The sequence below is a fragment of the Streptopelia decaocto genome (assembly GCF_964273445.1).
Source record: "Streptopelia decaocto genome assembly, chromosome: 2".
In the NCBI taxonomy this organism is placed as follows: Eukaryota; Metazoa; Chordata; class Aves; order Columbiformes; family Columbidae; genus Streptopelia; species Streptopelia decaocto.
The window spans coordinates 50,716,824-50,732,852 of NC_138655.1; the positions used below are offsets into that span (position 1 = coordinate 50,716,824).

The following is a 16,029-nucleotide window of genomic DNA, read 5'->3' on the forward strand; positions in this document are numbered from 1 at the left end:
GCACACACACAAATAGAGTCCAAATACCAGCTGGACAAGACAATAGCTATTGGATGAATCACAGTTCGGGACTTCAGCAGTCATCCACCCGTACCTGCTTACAGTACCCAAATGAGTTATTCAAATTTAGTCTTAAATTCCTTAGCAAGGTGTGAAAATTTCAATCTCCTGTTTGCAATGTACTGCTTACCCTGAGTGCTCCTGTGGTTTAAACCCAACATCACTGTGTAGCTCCCATGTGTGTTGGGGGAAAGCTGGCACAAATACACACATATACAGCAGCTTCATAGAGAACTTAAAAACTGACAAGTTGATTGAACAGATAAAAATAAATAACAGAAGTGGGGGAGTCATTTAGTTGTTTATATTAATTTATACTCATTCCAGGTGTGGATAATGTTTTAGAATAAGCAGTATTGTGGGTGACTATGGGTAAGATGGCATTCCAGCTTCTTTCTACCCATCAGCAAACTCTAGGAGACAAACCCAATCATACAAAACCCAGCCAATCAACCAAAGAACAAACCAAAACCAAGCCTTTCCAAGGTTACTTTTCACTGGTAAGAGTTACTCACAAGCCTAGTGGAACAACAATTCAGCGGTTGCAAGAATAAGAACACATAAGGTTCTTTTCATAATGCTTTTATGCTAAAATAGGGATGTATTCTATCTAAATAGTAGGATCGTACACATTTTTATGTTTGGAAGTTTACTCAAAAATAGTATGAAAATATTCTTAAAATACTACAGCTTAAAACAACACATGACAGAAACAATCTGCAGGCCTAGCATGCAGAATATGTATCACAATGCTCTGATGGACAATGGGGACAGTGCAGATTATCAGAAATTACATTATTGTTGCCATTAAAAATCATAAAACAATTACATTGCAGGAAATACCAAAAATACAGTAGAGTTTTCAGGTTCTGGAAGAAGATTCGTTTTAGTGTTGTATTAGTTATTACTGAAACTCAAACAGCACCATCTCCTTAATCTACAGTGGCACTGTCTATATGTGTCAGGATTTGCCATTTGAGTTGTACTGGTCATGGAGACAGGTAACATCCAATGTTATGGTAAAACATAAAGTTGTGATAAAACATTAGCTAACACAAGAGAACAAATGTCCAAAATCCCCTGAAAAACTGCACAGAAGTCAACAGTGGTTGCTAATACCAGACAAAGCAAGACAGAGATGTGTTTGCCCAACAGCATGGTGGTGGCCACCAGCTGAGAGTCTACATTGAACTTGGTCTCACCAAAATCCCAAGTCCGTCTGTCTGACTGTCACATGGGTTAATTTTAGGTCCAGACAGAATTGTGCTAGCCCATTCCTGCCAAGGATTTCTTAACTGCTCTAGAAAATGCCTCCCTTTTCACAGAAATAATGTTCCATGAACTCAGCATCTTGTACAAAAGTACATTAAAATAGTTTACAGAGGATAAAAATACACCCAAAGCTTATGAAGGTTTTATTCCCCTCTTTTTCCCCTCAATATGAAGGCTACTCTGCTTTTGCCCCCCTCCCACCTTCCCCCTTCTCAAATAAGCAGATGCAATCAAGGAGAAATTTATTTTGAACCAATTCTGCAAAACAGTTCAATAATGCCATACTTTATAAAAATACTTAATTACATAATTAAACTTATTACTATTTATATAAAAAGTGTGAATGTGAATTTTAAACTCTGTTAGGGTAAGAATCGCGTCAAGGTCTTCAGGTGAAACAAATAGATTTTCATAAACATACAAACTCTTTTGGAGAAGTCTTATAATACACAACCATTTACAAAGAACACGTTCATTAAGTTAGTGTTTTATTCCTTTACTATACAAGTGTTATTACAATGAACTGTTCCATTCAGTAATTAAAAATCCAAACAATGCCAGTGTCATTTTTGGCATTTATTGTTATAACCGTATTAATACATAAACTCATATGATTGTGTTATTAATTTTAAAATATTTAGAAAAATTAAAATTCCATTGTATTTGCGGGTTTTTTTATTATTTGTGTGTGGGGGGGTGTTTTTCTTGTTTTTTTTGGTTGTTTTGTTTTTCTTACATAAAGCCCTTATAAAATTTGATAACCACAGATGTATAGGTGATGAGTGATGATGAGACAAAATGAAAAATAATGGCATTGTTCTTACAAAGATCTGTTTGGTAGTTGGATTCAATGTAGTGTAAACTAAACCCATGAAGAATGTTTAGTACCAGAACTATATTACCAGCTTTCCTGAAATTAATTTGTTGGATAGCTTTATTATGACAATATGAATTCCAACCTGGTAGCTAAGTAAGAGTTTAGTGTTTCAAAATCGAAGTCCATAAGCTTGATCAGAAATTCAAGAACCTCATGCAAATTGTTGAGTAAATGACATGTTATTGCTTGATATGTCAGTAGCCAAAGAAAATAATCTAGATGTAGTGTCAGCTGGGCAGAATGCCAGCAAATTTCAACGTCACTATATTCGGACAATATTAAATATACTTTATCCCTTTAGGTTTTAAACTTCCACATTTTCTTTTGTCTATTTTTAGTTAAATAATTCTGTAGGAAGGGCATAAATGGGAAGAGCAATTGTGTGTAAGTGTGTCTTAATAGTCAAGAAAAGCAAAAGTGCAATCAAATCCCTGAACTAGTGACAGCATTTGTGGCACCCACCTTTGTTAGCACACAGAAGCCACATACAACAGTACCAAACCTGTCTCTGAAAAAGGACTAAGAAGTGGCCATTTACCAGCTTCAGTCTTGCTTTCCTGGTGAGCTTTGTTCAGGTATAGTCTTCCCACACAAAAGCTTGCTGTTGGATTGGAGCTTAAAAGATTAAAGGCTTTCCTCCCCTGATTGTATTACATAGCTTCAAGTTCAAATATCATCATACTTTATCAATACAATTTTATAAAACATTACCTCATTTTCTAGTTACCTTCATTATTCTTAATTAGCTATGTAGAAAGAAAAAAAGAAAAATCTCTCATGCTACTTTCCAGTTATACTAATATAAGTATTAACACAGTGCATTATTCTCTCTAATTTCACTATTGAGGTCTAACATTTAGATCAAGTTTGTAATTTGCTGTTCCAATTCCTCTTTTAACCTGCCTACCCTAATTAAGTCCATGCAAGAGGAAGCTTAAAGATCAAGACTATATATCAAATAGAGTTGTACCATCTTTTTTTCTGGAGGGGTGAGGGGGCACACACACATAATTTTGAACACAGGGAGTCTTATAAAAGTGGAATAGAATTGCTTGGTCCCACAAAGTTCTTCTGCTCTAAAAATGTACTACCCCAAGATCACTTTAATTCCAGACAAATCCCTCTGCAGTAGAGTGATTTTCAAATACTGGGAAAATAAAGGATTTGAAAACTTGGTTTTCCTGCTATTGTTCACACCAACTCTCATTTTTCTACCCCATATTTTCAGTAAGCTTCCTTTGGACCCTGAAAATAAGTTGGGAAAGAGCAAAAAAAAATGAAAACATGTCATTGGTAAATTAGAGTATAACACTTTAAAAGTGGTTTTGTGCAACTGCATTATGAAATTCCAGTTTGCCATTAAGAGCATGCAAAGTAGCGAAGATTTTCTTTCCTTTGATTCCTTATAGACATCAGGAATTCTTTGCAAGTCTTTTACATTTGGCAGATTTGTGCATGTTATACAGACTGCTGGCTTATAAATTGTCTCCAGGCTGGTACTGTGGTTCTGTAGCAGTAAAGTAGTCCTCCAAGAAAGACTGTATATATTCGAATGTTGGTCTCTCATCAGGGTCCTTCTTCCAGCACAGTTTCATTAACTCATGGAGAGACTCTGGGCAGCCTTGTGGGCAAGGCATCCTGTATCCACGTTCCACTTGTTCCAGAACTTCCCGATTCACCATCCCTAAAAGGAAAGCATTTTAGCTCTTAGTGACACTACGCAAAGAACAGTTTCCCAAAGTTTTTAAAATGTCTTTCCAGCTGCAATGCACATGAATATGCTATAACAGAACCTTTAATGAATGTGCTTTATAATGAATGAATTTTTTTATATTTTGCATTAAATACATTTTCTGAAAATTATTTCATTACACTGGTAATTCCTCAACACCTGGTCCTTCTTCCATTTGTGTGCTTTCTCACTTGTGTAGTTTCCCAGTGCCTTGGGCCTGTCCTTTCAAAACGGAGACTCAAGCACAAATACCTGCTGCCTGCCTCAGGTTCCATTCAAGGACCACTTAATTTGAAACCAGGCCAAGAAAAAGGCATTATGTACCTAACAGAACAGCTTCACAAATTCTAGTCACTGTGAAGTATCTGTCAAAATATGTTACGTATGTATAGTTTCAAAAACTGGTCTAGCAGGTTCACTCTGCTGATGGTCGCTGTATACTGGGACAATGTCAAAAGCAGAAATTTCAGAACAGATAGTAAAACATAAGGATACCCACTAATCTGAAAGGAATCATCAGTCACACTTACAAATGCTATTACCTTAAAACACTTTAAAATATATAATAGTTAATCTGTAACTAAAGCAAAGTAGCTTTGTGAACACAGGAACCAGTGAAGTGTGATTAAGTTTTTGTCTCAAACTGTGGGCTCTGAATGAAGGCAACAAGTACAAAAGGTAACTTCAGAAGCACAGAATAAAGAAAAATCCATTAAATATTCCTCTTACCCGGATATGGCACTCTCCCCTTTGTTACCAGCTCTGTCAGTAAAATTCCAAATGACCATACGTCAGACTTGATTGTAAACCGACCATACAATGCTGCTTCTGGAGCGGTCCATTTAATTGGAAATTTAGCTCCTACAAACATTGGAAAGACAGATATTCAATTTTCCCTTGCTTGCGTGTTAAAATATTTTAAAAAGAGTAGTGCACTCAAATTTTTATATTTTGCTTTGTTGACAAAATCCGAGATGGTTTAGTATTTTAATATTTCAAGCTGGAAACCAGTTTCAAACTGAGGCAGCAACTACTGGCTTACAATTTTTGGAAGCAGACATCTGGGATTCTTAATTAAATGTTTCAAAAAGTGGGATGATCTTCAGAATCTGAAGAGCAACCTCTGGAATCTCAGCTCCCTTCAATCTGTAGCAAGTTTTATCCAGAAAAAAAACACAAACCAAACCGAACACCAAAACTAAAAACATTTTTCGAAAACATAAACAAACTGCCAGATAATTTTGAACGTTAAAAAGTTTACTAGAATTGCACTTAGGCAAGGGGGACACCTAAACATAGCTGTGAAAGCACACATGCATAATCTTTAATTATGCAATCAGAATACACAGACTTATTCTGCTAAATTGAATAGTTCTAAGTAATTTGAAGGTAACTGGTCTTATTTATTCAGTAAATAAATGGGTCTTACCTTGTCTTGCAGTGTACTCATTGTCCTCTATTAACCTTGCCAACCCAAAATCTGCTATTTTACACACAAGATTGTCTCCTACAAGAATGTTAGCTGCCCGGAGATCCCTGTGGATGTAGTTCATTCTTTCAATGTAAGCCATGCCATCAGCAATCTTAAAAATAAAGTTTTATTAAAGATTATTTTTCATTCCTACATACATTTCTCCCAAGCATTAAGCTGTACCCCTTTATTTTAGCTTCATTCTCATTGTGTAAGTAAAGGAAATATAGCACAGCAAGAGCTTGTGTCAGCACCCTGAGTGTCTCTGACTAAACAGTATCTGCTAACTGAGAACTGTTTCTTTTGACAAATTACAAACCTACAAAAGAATATCTAAGACAGAACTGCATACAATAGCCAGAGTATTCAATATTTACGTTTAGTTGACACCCAATACAGTTTTATACCTCTTCTCTAAGCAGAAAATGCAATTTTCTTGGTTTATACAATGTACCTGAGCAGCCATGTCGACCAACTGTGGGAGCTTTAAGTATTTCCCTTCTCCTTCTTTAAGGAAGTCTAGCAAGCTGCCTGTAAAAGATGACAGATTTGGGAAAAAACAAAACAAAAACATTAATTTGACCTGAAAACACAAATGAGATTTTTCTTCCTAGACATTATGATTTACACATTCATCTCCCAAAATCTGTGTTTGAAAACTCATCATTTAACAGAACACATGACTCTATTACTATGGCGGTAGTTGACTCTGCCATGATAACTAGTACCAGTTTTACACAAGTATTTTGGAATCCACTTCAATAATTCAGATAACTGAACACTAATAAAACAGACTGCTGCTTGATGATTATATGGCAATACATAAGGATTTTTCCCAATATTCCTGGCTCTTCCTAGTTGGACTTTTTTCCACAGTGAGATTTAAAATTAAAGAACAAAGACCCTCCTGTCCATTACTTAAATTTTTCTGCCAGCTCCAGTTATGCAGTTCAGAAATTATTCTGAATTTGTTGCTTTTACTTTGTTGCTTTTTCTTCCTTACAGGGGAAACCAAAAGCATCTTCCCTTCATTACGATATATTCTCTTTCCTCATTTATATGATACAATTGCATTCAGAACATTATGATATGAGTAGTATCTGAAATCGGCTCCAAGGACCTGCACTCCTTTTAAAACAGTAATCTTTAAATGAGTAGTAACACTTTGCCTTTGACATAACATCTTTCCCTACAGGTGTTGTTATGCCATAAGTGTACAGGAACATAATATCTTCCTTAAGAAACTGGCGAAGATTGATAATTAATCAGTCTAATCACAGTCAAAAGTACAATGACAAAATTACCAGTGTGGCAATGGTGGAGAAAAAAAACCCACTGAACTGCAGATGTTGCAGTGGATTCATGGCTGTAGCCATGGATTAGATACCTCTGATGTGGTTTTAGTCACTTGCTGTATTTTTGCATTGAAAGTTAAGAGTGTGACAGGCCAGACCCACACTACTGCTGCTGCTTGTACTGTGTGTTTGCACAGGCCTTTTCCCATCTTGGTTCATGAGCTCACAGGACTGAAGAAGAGCAAAGATTTCACAGTGACCTCTACCCACGTGTCCATACTTGAAAAAAATTTTGGGTACTGTGCAATTCTTACCCAAAAAGAGTTCCTTGTAAAAGGAAGGGAAAAAAAATAAAAGAAAAAAGACCCTTGTTCTATTAACTTTCAAGTATGAATCACCAAAGAGGTTCTATGTTTTTTGGTGAAATGTGAGTAGTTTTTCAAATGAAAACAGTGGCTCCCAATGGCATTCTGAATCCATAGTTCAGATAAACATGCAACTACTTTTCCAATTCTTTACTTCTGCTTTTGCAAGGTAACATCCCAGTTCTGGTTTTAATCTTTACTTTTTCTTAGAATGTTATAAAGCATTTTTTTTGCCTTAATTACCTTGCCAAAACCTGTTTTCTGAACAATGAAAATTGATTTTGCATGGCAGCTTTCAGCTTGGACAGAGACTGTCTAGTGTTATTTAGGAACAACAATAACACAAAATAAACTTTAGATTTTCTTTTCCTATCTACCTGTTCAACCTTATACAACACTTAAAAGGTCCAATCAAACAGGAAAAAAAATCCCCTGCATATTTGTGGCAGAGTATTGAACATAAATCACCACTCCCTCAGACTTTAACATTGTTTATATTTCTTACCAGGGTAGCAAAATTTCTCTGTGTAAGGTGAACAGAAGTCTGCATTTTGTAAAACTGGAACAATTGACAATCTGCTGCTTCTTAACACTAATATGCTTATGATGTTTATTTCTACATTCAGCCTAAATCTTTAAATCTCTGTTTCAGCATCAGAGGGAGGGGGAAGTGATATAAAGCAAGGGAAGAAGGATGGAAGACTGAAACCAAGGAGATAAAGGAGGGATTCCGGAAAAAAAAAACCCTCAACCTTTTTAAAATTTAGTATTACACTGCTGGAAAAGAAAAACCCCAATTGATTCTGTCACTGTGAGCACGATCTGTTTACAGTGAGGTGTATTGTCATCATAATATTCCCAGCTATGCCATCCAATTGAAAATGTAACAGGCAGTGCACACTACAAAATGAGGAGCAAAAAAACCCGATCTTGTACTTGGAAGATTAGCAAGCGTGACACAGATGTGCAAAAAAATCATGCTTCCACCCACGATCTAAATCAGAACTGCTTCAAGTAGGTCAAGCATTGCTCATTTTAATTTAATCAAAATTACCACTTATACTCCAGTCAGCTTAAACCTAACATTAATTAAGCATTTATTTTTTTTTGCTCGGATCTTAAATAATCTTAAAATGCACTATCTTGAAACTATTCTATTTTGTCACACACCTTTTGTCATGAATTCAGTGACGATATAGATTGGTTCCTCAGAAACAACAGCATATAGGGGAACAAGCTTGTCATGTCGTAATTTCTTCATGATCTGAGCCTCCTGCAGGAAAGCTTCTGGCATCATTGTACCAGGTTTTAGTGTCTTGATCGCTACTTTCGTGGTTCCATTCCATGTTCCTAGAGAAACAAAGTTGATTTTATTCTCCCTTATAATACCAAAGCGATTTTCTGCTGAAAATATTTACATTTTGCTACTGTTTTGTTAGCTAATGGTATAATTATAAATTAGAACTATATTGAATATTATTTTTACCTTTATGTGACTAAGAGTTACCAGTTACGATCAAATTCTTTATCACATTATCTTTTCAGATTTTGATACTGATTTACTTAAACATTCACACAAACAACTGAAAGGTGTCACATTAAGCTCTTACCCATCCATACTTCACCAAAACATCCTTGGCCCAACTTAACTTCCAGCCTCAAGGACTCTCTAGGAATTTCCCAGGCATCTTTTGCTAGTCCCTGTGTTTGTGGTTTCACAGTGGGGCACACAGTTGTTAGCTTATGACACAGCCCATCGGCATGTTCTGGAAAACGGAAAAAATAAGCTTAGTTGTTAAACAAGTGTAAGACTATAATAAAAATAACATCCTAGTGTTGATAAAAAGAACTAGTTCATGTAGTGTTTGTTGAAATACAAAAGAAATTTTATAATTGTGAATTTTAAGAATAAGCTACATACAGTTTTTCTTCCTAATGATAGGCAGAAGGTAGCACTGGGACACTAGAACTTGGGTTTACCTCTGTAGTGTTTCACCAGCTTCTGTAGAGATTCAAATTGTGCTCTGGTTGTGATATAGTATCCACCATTGTCAAGTTTTCTGATTTTGTAGTGTTTCACATTATCACCTCTGACCTCATCCCAGTCACGTATGGAAAGGGAATAAGCACCTAGGAAACAAATCATACGTGGTTCTTCACCAAAATTTTAAAAACACATTTAACATATGTATGTGCATATGTATACCTATAACATGACAGACACAGAAATGGTCATTATGTCCAGCTTGGCAGTGAGGGGGTGGGGGTTGGCAGAGAGAAGACATATACAAAAATATACATACCTTTAGTGGTTTCACTCTCTCTTACTAGAAAAATACCACGCTGGTTCCCAGGATTTAAAAGTAGCCTTTCTGCATCCTTCCTGCCCATCTTACCAAAATACCACCTAGAAGATGTTGAAGGAAACGTGTAAGTAAAAGCTTCTTATGCCCTGGTATTCATATAAATACAAGATTCCACGATCTCAGGCACTGAGTAGATGACTAATATACCAAAGCAGTTACAGATCAACAAAGTAATGACATCCATGTAACTGAAAGATTAAGATGACCTGTTTCTGTTGTTTGCAAAATACATGTTAGGAGGCCTCTATCTTCAAATAGTGTGTTTTTCTGATGAACAATGGATATCAACAGTGCTCATCATCGAAAGTAACACCTTCCTTCTGACTTAGAATCTCACAGGTCAAGCTGAACCAGATGACACACTTTGGTGGCACACCTGAAGCACTGCAGCAGCCAAAACTACCTTCTCTAAGTAGTTTTGGCTCTATAGTAAAAAAACCCAATATTTAATATGAAGTGGGTGTGTATAAATATCACCAGTTCAGGTTGGAAGGGGCCCTTGGGAAGTCTCTAGTCCAGCCTCCTGCTGCAGAAGCAGTGTCAGCTGTGAGATCAGACCTGGTCATGCAGGGCATTGTCCACTCCAGTCTTGAAGGCCCTGAAGGATGGACCCCCGCACAGACAATCTGGGCAACCTCTGTCCCTTCCTGGCTGTCCTCAGGATGAAAACATTTCTTTTATCCAGCTGGAACCTACCCTGTTTCAACTTCTATTGCCACCCATTCCTGTACCTCAATGAAGGGAGCACTTTTTTCTACCAAACATTTAGAAACAAACCTGTGGTAGGTACTGTTTGTCTTTGAGGAATGCTCTATTTGTTGCATTAGTCTGATAACTGAAAATACACAGGCATTTTAAAACGCTTGCATTTTCTCTTTCCTTAAGTTCTTTCACAAAAATAATTTATTCTTTTATGCCCCCAGGGAGTACTCCTCCTGATGAACAGCCTGCACAGTTTTGTCCTGTGAAGTCCCAGACTTTGGAATAACACTTATGTCTAACTAACATTTTAATTTAGGACTATCATAGCATCAAGCAAATCTGCCTTTGCTAAGTGCTGGTAGAAGAAAAGTAGTATTGGAAACTGCAGCAAAGCAATAGTTTTGTGAGTGAAATGGTTTGTGGGGGAAAACTATAGGTAGGGATGGATCATTTTGTTGGCCTGTGAACAGAATGGCCTGTACAATCACTTGGGAATTTGAAACTTATTTTTACTTTTTATTGTGTTTGCAGTCTGACTATTTAAGTAGATGTGCAAAGTTAGAAGTGGATATGAGTGCACATGCACTTGAGACAATTTCGATGTAACCTGTGATGTTATCAAAACAAACTTGAACCCTAGTAATTGCTTGACAGGAAAATGCCTCCTCCCTGGACTACTGTGACAATTTACAAACTACATCGTAAAGTGTTATTTTATTTCATTACCCATCAAATAATAGTAGGGTTTACTTGGGGCTTTTTTAATGAGCTTTAAACATTTATATTGTGATATAATTCAAAAGCCACACAGATAATATGGATCCTGTCACAAGCAGGTTTTGATATAAATGTCTTCAGGCTTAGAAAAGAGCACTTTAAGAAAATCCCAGCAATCTGGGGCTGTGCATTGCTTTAGCACTTGTAACTCCAACTGGAATAACAACACAAAATCTACAAACACTATCAAAGCCCTGGGCTAACAAATGAACTCTACTCCAAATGCTGCGGTGATATTTAATAATATTAGCACTAGTTCTTTAAAATAATCAGTTTAAAAAAAGCTTCCTCATGCATCATCCCTCACTCTCACCTCCAGTCATCACATAAACCTATGGCAAATCCCAACACCTCATTTGTCAGTCTTCAGGAGCAATGCTTTCTTTGCAGAAACACTACACTCTTGGTTTGCAAAGCATTGTTGTTTCCATTTTACCACCACTGCAGCTGTAATGACAACATGCTTTGATTGCATAGTTTAAAAAAAAAAAGGCTCAACTTTTTTTCAAAAAAACTGAAGTCAATAATTTTAAAAGCTGTTGAAACTCAAGGGCATAAAGTAACAGTGCATCTTTCATGCAATCACTTCTTAATAGCAGTGAGGCAGGTGAGAGCAGCAGCAACATGCTAGTCTCAGCTTGAGATTCAGGAAACATCTTGGAAGTCGGGCACTTTTCCCAGAATTGCAGTAGCAAACACAGAAGCGCGCAGATCATGTATCAGGGAATTGCTTATTGGCAGTACCATGCCTGTATATTGGAGCAAGAGCTGAGGAGCTTTGTATTCCTCGTACAATATATACAATTAATCCCTTAGAACAATATAACCTGAAACTCACAGTTCCCACAGTAACTTTATGTGATTCTCTAAGTGTTTTGGGATCATTGTTTGCAAATAAATGTAGGAAGTACTGGTACCCAATGCAATGCAATTTTTGCAATTCGTAGAAGTTCTTAGCGTGCCTAACAAGTCTGCCACCAAAAAGTTGTTATAGATTAATAGATTAGCAGTAACTGTCTACAGTTACATAGCTGATCTTGAACTACGGTTTGGCAAGCAAAAATAAGAAAAAAAAACTTAAGAGCTGATGGTGTGTGAACTCTTTAACTAAAAACCATCCATTTTTGCTTTATGTGAAACACAGTGCATGTCCCCCAATTCTTATCTTCAATATTGCATTCTCCCATCCTTTTTCCTTTAGCCCTACCTATAGCAAGCAGACATAAAAAAATCTGCCTGGGTGTCCACCTCACACTTACTACTAATAATTATACCTTTGACATCATTCAAGTAGCATTGCTATCCTTTAATTAGTAGAATTATCCTACTTTACCCTTAAATGTTACATGTACTGACTTAAAAGAATAGCATCACCACAGGGCACAAAATGTAGAATGGATAATAAGAACAGATTGACAGGATACAATGTCTTACTCTTCTGCTTGAATGGAGTCTGCAGGAGCTACATAATTGCTTGGGATGTAGCCCGTTTTTCCTGTAGCAATGGATCTCGCTTCCCACCAGTCTCCTTCCCTGCAATACATCATCGGTTATCTCTTACATATGCATAATACATCATTCTCTAGCAGTGATATCAACCTCACATATGAAAGGCAGGTTAAATTCCGGTAACGTTATTTTAATTGTGAAGGCACCTAAAATAGTTTGCGCTGCACCAAAATATATTTGTCTTCTCATTGTAAGCAACATGAGTACCTCTTAGTGGAATTTCATATTTTAAAGATTTTTTTTCTTTTTTTTAGATGTAAAAGGTATTTATCTATATATGCAAAATGCAAACCTACAACAAAATGTTTTATGGCAGAAATGTGTAAATAAACTTCCCAGTTCTCTAGTCTTCAGCTGCCTCTCCCAGATCATTCTGCCTGTGTGCTGATAGTGAGTGAAAAAGGAAGTAGAAAGACAGCTAATAATACAATTAAAGAACTGGACAGAGGAAAACTGCTATACGTACAAATTAGAACTATTACCGCAGCTAAAAGCTGCATGCAAACAAATCTTCAAGGTGAACAAATTAATTCCTTTCACTAGACTTCTAGAAATCAGGCTGTAACTTCAAACTACTCCTAAGCTGAGTGTGGATTTATCGTGGAGTCCAGCTAGATGCATGTCCATGGCCAGAAGTCCCTGCCCACATGCAGGACACTCACTCTGGCATTTGTGGTGCTGCCGGCTGCTCCCTCCTCCCCGTCAGAGATGGAAAACTCTCAAGAGAAGGCTTGCAAGGTGCAGAGCCTGAGATGGGGTTGCACAGGCTGTGTCTCCACCTCTGCTGCCCCAAAACAGGTACCTGTGCCTCTTTGTCGAAGGGCGTGGGAGGATGCCACCCAACCAGCTGAGGAGGAGAAGGCTTGGGGCTGCCCAAATCACTGCAGTTCCACATCTGCTACCAAACCCTGACCTCAGCCTGAAGGTTATTGTCTTACCAGTATCAATATTTTAACCCCATGCTTGTTGAACATGTATTGGAGGAAAACAAACAAAACCAATCAATCTACTCTTCACTGAAATAAGATACACAGATTTCAAGAAGAGGTGAGCGTCTATTTATTCCTAACAACCACCAAGTGAAGTCAGTGAATGAGAACACTTACGTGTTATTTATTATCTGGAACCGTTCGCCTTTCTTAAATGAAAGGTCATCTGTAGTTCTAGCTTCATAATCATATAAGGCCACAAATACAGTAACACCACCTTAGGAAAAAGAAAAAAAAAAAACAACATATGATATAGCAGTAACACTGTAACACTTGATTTAAGGACTTGCCTGCAAAACAACTCCTCAATTTTGATTTGGAAGCAACTAAACACTCTGCGTTGCATCTCATTTTGGAAACTCGATCAATAATCATCTCATTTCTTAAGAAACCAGGACATAAAGGAAAGCCTATAAACAGACACCCTAAAAATATGCTTCCACACCACAAAAGGCAGCTAAATACATCACTGGAAGTACTTTAGAGCACTTAGATACAGAAATCTGCACACTACATCAGCCGTAAAAAAGCCAGCCTCCTTATTAAGCTACTTCTTGTAAAGAAATACAATTCTAGATGATCCTACAACACCACAAACAGTGAACCATCAGCCACAATTTTTTACAGAATTAGTTTCCTATCGAACTTCACTATAACTAACTGATGTGTTCCCAGCTTCCTGGGGTTACGCATCAAGAATTAAGGAATTGAACCAGAAATAAAAAGTATTCTGTTGGAGACAAAAAACTTTAGGACTAATATATATATATTATTATATATATATATAAAAAATATATATATATATATATATATATATATATATATATATATTTTAATCCCACCCAGCCTCCCCACCAGCGAAGCAGACCCTTGCTGAGGACGATCCATCAGAGCATTAGTCTAGAGAACAAGGACCGAGATATGTCGCAAGACAAGCAGCTGCACTCCATGGATCCCAAGGATTTTGCTTCCTCATCCCACTTCTGGTATGGGGCACATCGTTCTTGCATCTCATTTTAGACACTATAATTAACATGGCAGTGATCAGAAAGAATACATAATGTAACAGGTATTGTCTACTTCTAATATTTTTTTTACAATGTACACTTTCTGGTGTAAGAGCTCCTAATCACCTAAATACTTTAATTTGATTCAGAATCTTCCTGTGATTACACTTTCTCAGCAGGACTCAGCTGGAAACGGATTTACAGTTCTTCAAGGAAAAACAGAACAAAAAAATCCCTACAGGAGGTTACAGTAATTGAGTTTTTTTTTTTTTTTTCCAAGTGTGATTTATGAACGGAGGATGAATTATAATATTCCCTAAAAGTTGACAGTTCTGAAATTAAGTTAAAAATCAACACAGCTCTAGCAATTTTTGCCTACGTCACTACATTACTGCATTATTTTGAAGACAAAAACTGCTACATGGAACAAGAAAATTCTAGGGACACATACCATATTCACAAAGATAGAAACCAAATGATACAGAACTAAACCATCCCCAGAGAGTTCTTCAGTGAATGAAGAAAATCAATACTCAAAAGTCACAGTACTACAAAAATTTTTAACTGCATATAAAGAAACTAGACGACTCTGAGAAATTAGAAGCAAACTGTACAACATCTAGAAAGATAACAATAAGGGAACAAGAGAGTGATTATTTCATCTAGACAGTGTAGCCCTTGTGAAAGTACAGAATACACATGTAAACGGTGCAATAAGAAAATTATCAGTAATTATCAATATTTGTATAGTCTTAATTATTTTTAAAGAAAGAATTGGAAAAGCTAACATAAATCTTGGAAAGTTTTGATTTCAACATTTCAGTTACCATAAAACCTCTTTGTATTCTCACTCACAAGTGTTATATATTTCATAACAAAGAACAACAAAATATTTCAGAACAACAGCATCAGCACAGAATGTTTTCAACAAATAGATAATGCTCAAACGATTTTTGAATCTTTTGCAGCTGTTTTCTTTGTGAATCACTGCAAGGTGATCTAGTTTAAGCTGTTTAAGCTACTTGTGGTCATAGTATTTCCCTTAAAGGTTATCCTTTCATTAGGTCAGTAGTCCTAAACTCTAATCTAGGACTGGTTTTAGAGAGAAGATTTTTACTTCTTTGTTCAGCATGAGGACTGCAGAGCACTAGTGCTTCTACAGCTTCATGGGAGACAAGAATAGTGGTCCATTTTTCCATTTTGATTTTCAGTAATGTACTATAAATTCAAAGTATCTGATGACTTAGAATGCGTAATACAGGAGTAGCGTGACTAACTCAGATTTCTTCTCTTGTTCTGCTCCAGAGGAATAAAAGGTGGCTCAGCTCTTTCCAGTCTCACTGCAGGCCACGATGACAAACACATCACCCTTTCGTCAGACAACGCTGATGGGCTGGGTAAGTACTGCTGACAGTTATGTCCTGTTTGACAAGCCCATCTATTCTCCTCTCTTGCAAAACAAAGGGCCACAGAACATGATCCACTGTTTTACTAGTCACAAATACAGGAAGCTTACAGCCAGATGAGGTTTGTCATCTTATCGATTCACAAAAACACCCAATGTTGATTGACATGAAAATTGGTACCAAATGTACAAAACAGTTACT

The 16,029-nt window shown here is 36.7% G+C and overlaps 1 protein-coding gene across 2 annotated transcripts in view; it reads right to left on the reverse strand.

The window, feature by feature from the left end:
- Positions 1 to 1,557: 1,557 nt before the first annotated feature.
- The window catches only part of YES1 (YES proto-oncogene 1, Src family tyrosine kinase), a 50,614-nt gene continuing 36,142 nt past the window's right edge, over positions 1,558 to 16,029 (reverse strand). For both annotated transcript variants that reach the window (XM_082045983.1, XM_082045984.1), the window contains exons 3-12: positions 13,533 to 13,632; positions 12,352 to 12,450; positions 9,376 to 9,479; positions 9,053 to 9,202; positions 8,683 to 8,838; positions 8,243 to 8,422; positions 5,867 to 5,943; positions 5,371 to 5,524; positions 4,671 to 4,802; positions 1,558 to 3,893 (exon numbers count right to left, since the gene is read on the reverse strand). In XM_082045983.1, the coding sequence (XP_081902109.1) occupies positions 3,685 to 3,893; positions 4,671 to 4,802; positions 5,371 to 5,524; positions 5,867 to 5,943; positions 8,243 to 8,422; positions 8,683 to 8,838; positions 9,053 to 9,202; positions 9,376 to 9,479; positions 12,352 to 12,450; positions 13,533 to 13,632 (1,361 nt within the window). In that variant the 3' untranslated portion in view covers positions 1,558 to 3,684. The remainder of the gene's footprint in view (positions 3,894 to 4,670; positions 4,803 to 5,370; positions 5,525 to 5,866; positions 5,944 to 8,242; positions 8,423 to 8,682; positions 8,839 to 9,052; positions 9,203 to 9,375; positions 9,480 to 12,351; positions 12,451 to 13,532; positions 13,633 to 16,029) is intronic.